Source organism: Schistocerca americana, chromosome X, assembly GCF_021461395.2.
Source record: "Schistocerca americana isolate TAMUIC-IGC-003095 chromosome X, iqSchAmer2.1, whole genome shotgun sequence".
In the NCBI taxonomy this organism is placed as follows: Eukaryota; Metazoa; Arthropoda; class Insecta; order Orthoptera; family Acrididae; genus Schistocerca; species Schistocerca americana.
Window position 1 is genome coordinate 403,967,536 of NC_060130.1, and position 12,183 is coordinate 403,979,718.

General features: G+C 35.8%; 1 protein-coding gene across 1 annotated transcript in view; it reads left to right on the forward strand.

The window, feature by feature from the left end:
• LOC124556050 (liprin-alpha-1) overlaps window positions 1-12,183 on the forward strand; it is a 406,425-nt gene that overhangs the window by 332,226 nt on the left and 62,016 nt on the right. Inside the window, exon 19 of the mRNA XM_047130083.1 lies at window positions 9,378-9,541. Within this exon, the coding sequence (XP_046986039.1) occupies window positions 9,378-9,541 (164 nt within the window). The remainder of the gene's footprint in view (window positions 1-9,377; window positions 9,542-12,183) is intronic.

Consider the following 12,183-nt stretch of genomic DNA (forward strand, 5'->3'; position numbering starts at 1 on the left):
TTTCTTCTGTGTCAATATAATTTTTTTATGGAAAGAAAGTAATCATAGCAAAAACTTCCAAGGGCTTACTCATGTAACTGACAGTCAAATTGATATGTATGAGCATTTAAAAACAAAGATAATTATTTATGGAAAGTCATGGTTCTTTTCTTTCTTTGTCATCACATGATACTCAATTTATTATACAAAACAGTTTAACCAATGACTACTGCAAAAAATGTCTTGCAGCCTGTTAGCTTTTTTTTCCCAGTGTTGTTTACATGTTGTTACAAGATATATAGTGGAATCCCCCATAGTGAGCATAATTTGTTCCAGATTCTTAATCATAGTGCGAAACACTTTTAAGTGAAACAGTTTATCTCATAAAAATTAATATGAAATGCGATAATATATTCCATGCAGAAAAAGTACTAAAAGTTTTAACTTATTTATGTCATTTATTCAAAGAAAATTATACCTGCAGTAGTATGTATTGTATTATTCATGATACGTAACTAATTCTTTTTTACTATGATGCTATGTATAGTCATTTTTTTCTGCTGATGCGTTAACACTTGGTGAAAATGTGACACAGCTGTATCATCAAATAAATTTGTAGCATGTGTAGCCACTGCCTTATAGGGGTGATAATTCTCAATGTACAATGCAACCTATTCCCATGCTTTCAGCATTTCTCTTATTGCTCCAGAAAATTGCTGCTTTGTTGTTACCACCACCTCCTCCTCTGAAGAACTCCTCTCCGCAACTTCCTGCTGTGAAACACACTGCAACTATGTAAGCTCTTTGGTGGTCATTTCTCGGCTGTGATTTTCCAAAAGTTCATCAATATCTTTCTTATCCACTTCTAGTCCCAGGCTCTTGGCCAAAGGCACAATCTCGTTGACTACAGGTTTCACAGGTACTGACTCAAATGCCTCGGAGTCACATTTGACAATGCATTCCGGCCAAAGATTCTTCCAACCAGAAGTGAAAGTTATTTTTGTGTAACCACTTCCTATGCCTTTCTGATCATCTTGATGCAGGCAATGATGTTGAAGTGATATTTCCAAAACTCTTAGAGAGTGAGATAGATGGGTTCAGTCAATTCAAAGCGGTGCTCAAAGAGTGCCTTAGTGTAGACCTTCTTAAAGTTAGACATAATCTGCTGGTCCATAGGCTGGAGTAGCAGAGTGGTGTTGCGAGGCAGAAATTGGATCTTGATGAATTGAAATTCTTTAAGGAGGTGATCTTGTAGGCCTGAAGAATGGGCAGGAGCACTGTTCATAACAAGCGAGACGCGGAGTGGCAGATTTGTCAGAAGCAAGTATTTCTTCATCTAAGGATGAGGCACTTCATTGATCCAGTCACAATAAAAGATCATGTGTCACCCAAGCCTTGTTGTTGGACCTCCACATCCCACTTAACCTGCTCTTCTGGACTGTATGTTTCTAGAAGGCTTGTGGAGTTTCTGAATGCTAAACAACTGGCAGTTTAATTTTCAAATCACCACTTACATTGGCACAGAATAGCAGTGTGAGGTGGTCTTTCATTGGCTTGTGACCAGGCAATGCATTCTCCTCTGCTGTTATAAAGGTACACTTCGTCATCTTTTTTCAGAATAGACCTATCTCGTTACAACTAAAAACCTTTTGCGGCACATAACCATCTGAATCTACAAGCATCTTGAAGTTGCTGATGAAGTTCTCTGCTGCCTTTGTGCTGGAGCTGGCTGCTTCATTGTGCTTCACAATGCTGTGGCTACAGGTTCTTCTCTTAAGCTTCTTGCACCACTCTCGGCCACTGATTATCCTGGCGTCTTCTTAACGAGGTCGGCAAAAATAATTCTCGCCTTCTCACAAATGATGTTCTCATTAATAGTGTCACCTTGCAATTGCATTTCATTTATCCATATAAGGAACAACCTTTTGACATTGCCCAGAATATGAAACCATTGTTTAGATACTCTTGTCACTCCCTTTGATGCATCTATCTCTTTAATCTTGTCCTTGTTCTTGAGGATAGTGCAAATATTTGACGTAGACCAATTGTACGTGCATACTAAATCAGCAATGCTCACACCATGTTTGCATTTTTCAATGATTTTACATTTCATTTCAAAGGTCATTTTATTTCTGTTACGGTTGCTGTCTTGTGGCTTTATCTTTGGGGACATTTCTGTGAAGGTTATTAAAACTTGCATACAAAACAACACTGTGTGATCCCAAGTTTAGAAAAATGTGTGATATAAGCTGCATTAATATGTTAGCAGAAAGAGCACTAAACCCAGACTGCAGTAAGTTGTTGTTGTTGTTTTTGGAGAAGGAGACCAGACAGCGAGGTCATTGGTCTCATCGGATTAGGGAAGGATGGGGAAATCACGGAAAACCTAAATCAGGATGGCCGGACGCGGGATTGAACCGTCATCCTGCCGAATGCGAGTCCGGTGTTTAACCACTGCGCCACCTCGCTCGGTTCTGGAGTAAGTGCTAAAGACATTTGTTCATATGCCAGTGCTGACAGTGAAAGGTGTTAAATGTTTCCCCTGCCACACACGAGTGGCTGGTGACAGCACACTAAATCGTCATCACTCATTATGCGAAACATCACTTGATAAGTGAATAATTTTTCTACAGTTTGTTTTGCTCGTTGTGCAAATTATGTGTTATGGGAGGTGCTCATTAAGTGAGGTTCCACTTTAATAGATACAGGTAAAATAACTACTCTCTTCAGAGAAATATGGAATGCTAGACTATGGGGAACCAACAGACCAAAACTACACCTACTGTATCCGATTCAGATTCTGTATTCGTCACCGTTCACACAGAGTAATAGCGTAGGTCTACTACAGTTGCACTCACAATATTGAAAATCAGTATTCACAATACACGTACAAATTTAACATTTAATAGTAACCAGTTGTATAGCTTTAAAATCAGAGTCTTAAAAGTCAATTTCAACATTAAAGGTATCAAAGAATTATGTTAAACTGTAGAATGCTTTGTCAACTAACCAGTTATACAGCTTAGTTTTGAAATTGTTTGAAGGTTTGGTCATCTCAGAATGTGACATTTTATTAAAAAGAATTCAGACCGTTCACTTTGTGAGAGTTTACTGTTTTGTCACTCTGTGTTTAGGAATGTTAAAACTCATTTTGTCTCTGGTGTCATGATAAATGTATTTTCTCTAGTGTCAAAATCTGTTACACTGTTTTAACATAGATCAGTGATATGTAGATAGAGATTTACATCTTTCAATATTTTGACCTTAGTGAATAGAGGACAGCAGTGTTCTTTGGGACCAAACTTGGACATTATTTGTAGTACCTTTTTCTTTATAAGTAGAACATCACTGAATGACAGATGTGTCCCAACAGTAACAGTTTATAAGATAACTGAAAAAGTCCAAAGTAAGCTATACTAAGATATTCCTTATTGACTTATCAGTTAATTTACACATGAAGTAGTTCACCCAAGATGTATTCTTGAAGACATAGTTTATGTGAAGTTCACAGTTCAGTTTCGACTCGGTACATATTACTAGTAGTTTTACTGATCTTTTAACCACAATCTGCCTTGTTGCAGGATAGGGAGAGAGGAAAATACTTGAAAGATGACAAAGAAGGGAATTATAAGTATTATACTGTAAATAAATTAAGAAATAAACATTTGTGAAGTAGAAGAGGTGTTCATTCGTCAAAATGCACATAACAAACAAGATCCAGAGCTTTGCTACCTTTGTTTACAGTGCCTTTCAGTGACTCAATAACTCTGCTGTTTGATGAGTTTTTACTTTTACTCCTCAACTGTTTGTTGTCCCGTATCTAATACACACTGATGTATCAAAACATTATGACCAGTGACCACTGTGAGATTGGATGCCACTTAGTGATGTTGCAGTTGTAGAATGTCATAAGGAAAGTACCATATATAAGTGAAGCAGAAAAAATGGGGAAACTTTATATTGTTGATATGGGCTGCAAATGGGGTAATCCAGTGAAATTATTGACTTTGACAAAGAGAAGATTGTTGTGGCCTGGCACCTGGGAATGAACATGTCAGAAATGGTGGAGATGGTCAGCTATTCGCATGCTGTTGTGATGAGCATGTATGGAAAGTGGTTCAAAGATGGGAAAACCATGAGTAGGCAGTAAGGTATTGGATATCCACACCTCATCACAGAACACAGAGGCCAGAATCTTGCCCACTGTGTAAAGTGCAGCACATTTTTAAATGTGGGACTCCGTAGCAGGTGACCACTCTGCATCCCCACATTGACCCATCGACACCATTAATTACAATTTCAGTCGACATGGGATCATCAAGATTGGAAATGTGTCACCTGCTCAGATGAGTTGTATTTCTTGTTACACCAGGTGACTGTTGTGTTGGGAGTTGCTGTCATCCAGGTGAACAGCTGCTCAAAACATGCATTGTGCCACGGACATAGGCTGATGGTGGTAGTAATGTGCTGAGGTGAACATTCACCTCACCTTTGGTGGGACCTGTAGTAGTAATTAAAGGCACTATGATAGCTGTGGACAATGTGAACATTATTGCAGACCACCTGTATCCCTTCATGCTTGATGTCTTCCCCAACAATGATGACATCTTCCAGCAAGATAACTATCCATGTCATAAAGCCAGAATTGTACTACAGTGATTTCAGAAGCATGATAGTGGACTGACATTGGTATTTCAGCCACCAAATATGCCTGATGGAAACCAGATGGAAATCATTTGGGGTATTATCAAATTCCAGATTCATGGACTGAAACCTCTGGGCAATAATTTATAAGAACTGTGTGACCTGTACGTAGACATGTGGTGACACATACTTCTGGAAGCCTACCAAAGACTTGTTGGAACCCATGCCATGCGGAATCACTGCCACATTGTGTTTCAGAGGTGTACCAACATGCTATTAAGCAGATGTCCACATTATTTTGGACTTACGGGTGTATAAATAGGGGGACTAATGTTACACTGTGAGGCAAGTTACATAACTGACTTACATAGGAAAAAAGTGCCATAGTTTGTCCACTTTTAATAAAATTCTTTCTGTATGTGTCAATTTTCCCAACTTTTTTGTATTAGAGATCTTTGCCTCCTTTTTATTCTTCTCACACCTCTTCTTTTTTATCTTTTCTTTGTGAAACAGAACTCCTGTATGTAATGCAAAACAAATCTCATATTTTACTAATTGTGTGGGTTTTAAAAATTCGCAGCCTACAATATTTAAAGTCAAAAGCTCTAGAATGTGCATTTATCACATTCTTTGAAAAATCTGGTGGATGCTTTATTCCTGAAGGTTTTATGGTGAAACAGTGCTGTAGGCTGCCCAGTTGAAGATCCAGAGTTCAAAATGCCTTCACTACTTCTTGACATTGATCTGTTTATACATTTAAGAGCTTGCTAGTAAAAGTGAGTTGATTGACTGTGTAACACTTTCATAGACATCAGCCCATAATAGTTGTGTATCTGTGCATTCTGAAGCTTCCACTTGATACCATTCTGTTGAATTTAATGAGTTGTGCTTTTTAACAGACATACAAGTCATTGCCATATCTTTTTGTCATGTGGTTTGCTGTGATTGCTTTGTTCTGTTCAAACAAATACAATAGCAAACTTTATGCTATTTACAGCATCAAAAAAGTGGGGAATTACTTGCCAAGATGGTCCAATCAGGTGAAATGCAGACAGTGAGTGAAAGACATTAAATCTAATGTGAATGCATACCATCTTAATTGCCTACAAAATCTACTTTCTGGGTCAGTTTGATACAACTTGTAGTGATGGTGGTGCTGGTGATATTACTGGATGAAATTAAAGAAAAAAGACTGCCATCAACATTTTTTGCTACTTCTTACTATACAACAGAAAGTGGTAGCCCTCTCCCTCCATGATGTAAAACGTTGAAAGGCTCTGTACATGTGGTGTATAAAGGTGATTTGAGCTCTAATGTTATGCTGAACTGACATTATTTCTAACTGGGCTGGAAGACATTTCATTCCCTAAGAGTTTATTTCATCATTACTGGTGTCCATGTAATGTCTCGGGCTATAAACAGTGTAGAAGAAAAATCACAGTTTTACTTTTGACTGCTTCATGTTATTATTATTATTATTATTATTAATTAGGTTTCTACTCAATTGAAGACTGTGAGGCACTTACATATCTGTTTCCCAGGAAGTTCGAATACAGCTCAAAAGATATAATATGAAGAAACAAAATAAATTGTATGTTGGCATCATTTAGACTAAACCAGACTTGCAAAATTAATATATTGAAACATAAAACTAAGGTTATTGTATGAACTTTTGTGGATAAACACTCTTCTCATTGAGATAAGAAACATCCAGTTTTGTGGTATAAAGATGAAAAATGGTTAAGCTTAAAAAACTGTCAAATTATAAAACTTCAAAGACTGTGAAAGAATGATGTCAGTGAATTTGAGATGTACTTTTAAAACATCTTGAATGGAAATGGAAGCAAAATGATGATAATATGTAATTAAACTTCATATTACAAGGAACTGAAGTGTGACCTACCACTCAATATAACTTATTCTACAAATGTAATAAGACAGACCATGAGTACAAAATTGTCACATTGCCATCAATATTTGTAGCAAATGTTGCAATTTATTTTGACCTAGCTATATTTAAGGTTGTTTGTAAAATTTTCCAGTCTTTAGTGAAACGCAAATACATAACTGTAGGCTGATAAGAAAAGCAATATCCAGGTGATTGCATCAGGAAATCAGTACACACGATCAGTATGGGTTTGCTCAAAAGCATCTCTCATTAGAGGGCTCATTTTGTGTGAGGTGAGACAGTGGTTTTGATGCTGAACTAGTATTTGGGATGAGAAGGGTTTGGTTTTATGGAACTGACGATTGTTACTAGAGAAAGTACTTGGTTTATGTTAAGAGAGAGTACTAATAGTGATTCTGCTTTTAACAGTAAATCAGTTGGTTACAGAAGGATCAATAATAGTCTTAATATTGATCTCTGTGGTACATTGTGTGCAGTATCTCCATAATCAGAGTAGAAAGGTTGGTAATTGTGTCTTCTTACTGCTTTCTACTTGCTGTTTGCTTAAGATATAATCCGAACCACTCTACTGGGATTCCTCTGATGCCACGCGAGAGCTTTTCTGAGTCTGAATAGAGCCTCACTGTTTTAGTTTTATTCAAACTAATAAAAAAGTAATGGACACTTGACAGGCATTAAAATACTTGTAATGGTCTACCCATCCAGTTAATTGTATATATCAATAATTGTTTGTCTCACTCTGAGCAATTTTTTTTGTAATTTGTACAGACTTACTATGTTCACCAAATTTCTATGTCTGCTATCTTTTGAAGCTATTGTTGTCGACTTTCTTAGAGACATTGCACTATTTGCAGCTGCCCATTTCATCAATATATGTGTATAAATATAAGTTTATAACTTATAAATAAAAAGCACAGTATTGTGTATGTTACAGTAGGACATATATACTATTGTGCTTTTCATTTACAATTATTAAGCTGTTGTTCCAAGGAGCAGTGGAGGAATCAGTTAACATGAATTTCTGTTATGTAGTAAACTTTAATTTCCTGCCAGGATAATATTAGAATATATGGCCCACGGCTACACTGCTCAACTAAAATATAGCTGAACAGAGACAAGTAACATGGAAAATGCTATTAATAAATTTAAACAAATAAGACCACATAGCATTGAAGCTTCTTCTTTATAATTCTTCTTACTTTCTTCATTTGATTATATTCTTGACCCTTTATTCGACACATGCAAAAATATTGTGAATAAAAAGTATTAAGTTACTTGAATTAGATGTATATGATCATGTGAACAGTTTTACATGCAGTTTTTCAAAATACAATATGTTACTTGTACATATCATTGCCCACAAAAAGCGCATGTTTGCTTCAATGTAACTACTAAAACGTTGTACCTGTGGCTACATAAATTGTTGCATTTTGCAAAATGTCCTTAAAAAAATTCTTTTTTGGTCCAAAGCGTGCAACCATTCTACATTTTACCATCATGTGCCTCTGAGGGCAAATCCTACAGCTTCCCTTTTGGCCCATCCTCTGGTCACTGATCAAAACTGTCATATCATATGTCATTCACTGCTACAGGAGTTGCTGTTTTCATCTTATTCTGGATTTTTCATCTTATTCTGGATTTTTCATCTTATTCTGGATTTTTCATCTTATTCTGGATTTTTCATCTTATTCTGGATTTGATTTCCATTCTGTAGCCAAAGTCAGGCTGCTTCTTCCCAGAAAAGACCAGTCCATTTGTAATGCCGCTGGTAAGAATTAGCTGACACATTTGTATAGTAACTAACCTTTAAGACTTCCTCTTTTCATTTATAAGAAATTTTCAGTGCAAAAGAAAAAACAGCACCAAAAAATCAAAAGAAATTGCTACATTGTGAACTGATGCTAACATAACTTGCATGGTGTCCTCTGAAAATGCGCTGTACTTGGAAACTTTTCATCAGAGACAACATAATATGGTTGTTTATGAGAGCTTAAATGTTGCTTGGAAGCAGCATTGTCCATCCAAGCATGAAACTTCAAACGTATTGCAAGAAATGAGGTGGGAATTTTATGTTGCTTGAGAGCAGCATTACCAAATAAAGGCTTAGAAACAAAAAAAAAAAAAATTAATTGGTAAGAATCTTCCTTCACCCTTCCTCTGCTGTCACAATGTCAGAACCATACACACAATTGTGGACAGTAAATGTGAAGTTTAGTGATATCCAGAATACTAAAGGAGGCGAGGCTCACATTACTAGTTTGTGTCGTACACATTATGTGACCTATACATTTGTGTTCCAGTAAAGTCAAATGTTTCTTTCCATGCTAGCTTCCACTGGGATTTTATCAGTATGTTTGTTGTCATTCTAATTTTTTCTTGGTGACTTGGAGTCATCAAGAACAGATGCATTGTAACAGGCAGCTATCACTGAGATTGTTGCCTTTATTAGATACAAAAGTTGTTTGCCCATTTGAAAATATGTAAACATAATACTGGCTTCATACCTCATTTTAACCTTATTTAACCTAACATCCCCAGTCAGTTTGATGTATATCTGAGTACTGAGGAATTAGCTTATTTCATCATGATTGATTGAAGGTTTACTGAAAACTGAGAATCTAAAAGAAATGTTATGCTACTTTCCATTATTCACAACAGAATGTAAAAACTGAGTTTTCACTCTGTTCTATGTAACACATAGTTTGCATTCATTTTCAGTACATTTTCTTAATGTAAAAAAAAGTTCTTTGCATTGTATCCCAATTTTTAATACATAGCTTATCTGATGTGATGAATGTTCATGTCATGAACAAATCAGTAGATAAGATTTTTTTTTTCTCAATAGGGTAAAGCAAAGGAACCATCAATGCTTGGTGTGGGCATTCCGGTGGCCGAAGCAGCAGCTATGTCAGCAGCTTATGGTGATGCTGACATTTCAGGAGGTGATACCCTAAGCCTCAGTGGTGGGCTTGGACAGAAGGGTGATTTTGATCGACGGAAAAAGAAAAAGTGTGTACCTCAGTTTAAAAACTTAAGGATTTTTGGTGTTAAAGAGTAAATGTTGAGTTATGTGCGCTTTCAGCATATATGTGCATGTATACTGTTATTTATGTGTGCTCAGCTTTTTCTCTTACTTACAGTGCCATAAAGCAGCTTCTATCTGCTTTGGTAAGATTTTATTTTTATGAGCACCCAAGAGATTTTCCTTTAACAGGGGCCTGATATATGCAGATAGTATTAAAATGGTGTGAATGACTGTAATGACTTTGGAATGTAAACTCACTGCTGAATTGTGAAAATGTGGAAGTCATAATTGAGTGAGTGCAGAATGAAAAGAAAATTGATAAAATAGGTCAGATGAAATAAATTATCTACCTTCAGATCATCAGCATTGTGTGACAGAGTTAGTAGCATAGTCTTTAAGTTGTATTTATCCAGTTCATGGAAATTGTGAAGCTTTAATTTCACTGTTTTGTGTAATTATAATGACGTCATGGCAATAATGAATCAATCAAGTGGCCAGGTACACGTACACAGTTTTGGAGCAACTGGGGGTAGAGAATTGAAAGTGTGATATCAGTCTACAACTTGATGTTATTATTTGCAAAGTGTACGTGGCATTTGTGACCATTTTTTCATTCTACAGATATGTAGGCCGTGACATCTTAATTTCTTCACAAATAAAGGTATTTTAAAATACTCAAGTAAGAGATTTTCATTATAAGAGATTTATTTACTGTAACAACCACTTATGTGCTTAGGGCAGATGTAAAGTTATGGGAAACAGATTTTTTGTTATAGTTTGTGTTTTGTCGACCAAAAATAGATTGTAGTGTGATTAATCCACAGCTCAGTGATGGAGCATAGTGACAATGTGGGATACCCTGTGCAGATTGTGTGGCAGTACTCTAGTGGAAGTGGATTGCCATTGTCTTCATATAATCTCTGTGCACCTTGTGACTGATGTGTAACTGTGTTTGTGAATGACTGTGGCATATCTTGTATAATGTAGTGTTGTTTTCCTGTTGTTATAGTGGTTGTAGAAATGAACAGAATGGGCAAGAGTAAACTGAAAGCCAACATATGCTCTGCTATTCTGAAATAACACTTTAACTTTCGAAAGTTTCTTCTACCCTAACTCCACATCATGCTTCAGTGGCATTTGGAACTGAACAAAGGATGTTTGTGTGCTAGTGTGCTGACCAGAAGCTGTCTCTCTGCCAGTTCCATCCTCAAATATGAGGACATAATACTGGCTTCATACCTCATTTTAACCATTATTTAACCTAACATCCCCAGTGGGGATGCCAAGCAATTGCTTTGTTATGACCTTTCTGTATTATGTGTTTGTGTTGTTGTGTTTAAAGTACATTACAAATTGTATATGTCAGTAGCACAAATATTTGAAATGTTCCTTTTCTTCACTGGAGTATATGTCTTTAAAAAAAAATCAATGTCCTAAGAGTACCTGAGAAATTTTGGACAACAGTATATAATGAACTTTCATCATTATCCTCTTAACTTCTATGTATTTGATTTCTTATTGAGTCTTATCACATTGAAATAGACAGTACATTGACCATGTTAAAACTTCCTAAAACATTAACTTCCTTTTTTGTAGGTATTTGAAATGTGTTTTTTTCAGAATAAACATTTATTGTCTCCAGATATCTTCATTTGATCTATTGCTTTAATTCAATCAAATTCTATGCATTAAGGTTTTACACTTGGTACCACACTTTTTAGGATTATTTTCTTTCATTTATGTGGCCTGTGTTCTTGACAGCATTGTTTTTGTCAAGTTCACAAGTCATTGGTCGATGTGAACACTGTTGCTGTTCTGGAAACATCTTTGTACTCCAACTATCAGTAATATGCAATGCCGAACAGATATTATCAGTTGTAGTCAGTTACACAGTCATGGTGTAGAAATTATTTCTTTAAAATGTGTATTTGAGCCAATTCATTATTTGTTTCTTTCGTAACATCTTGACAATAGTTACATTGTTTGTAGGTGAACAAACACTAACTGGTATGTTAAACAACAATGTAATGTTTGAATGAAGGAAATGAAAAGTGATGGACCTGTGTAGCTTTGAAGAAGGGCTGCCAGTATTTAGACTGTTTATTGGATGTATTCCACCAGAGTTTGACCAATATTGCTTGCTTCATATGGTTTAAAATCTCCCAGAATTCATCTTCATGCTTAATTGCATGTTTATAGATAGCATGGTTGTATGAAATGTCAAAAACATTGTAAGTTTTGTTGTTTGCACTGATTTTTTTAGGATGAATTTAATTAATTTTTAGCTCATTATGATGAAAACTGTTATGTTCATGACTCCCTTTAGAGGATTTTCCATGTCTGTGATTTGTGTAGTGTCTGTAGTGAAAAAACTATTACTACCCAGTGTTACTCATGATGCATTCTTTAAATATAGACCCATAAATATATGCATGTCAGTGGAATGTTTTAGTGGAATGTTTTATTGGGAACATGAGAGTAAATAATCTGTTTTATCTATTCTTTGGCACAAAGTGTAGACTCTCACAGTACTTTGCTTGTGGCAACTCATTTTCTATAGCTGACACTAATTTATTTTATAAAAATGAAACAAATTTCAATTTTTCATTAAATGTAATTTTCCTGT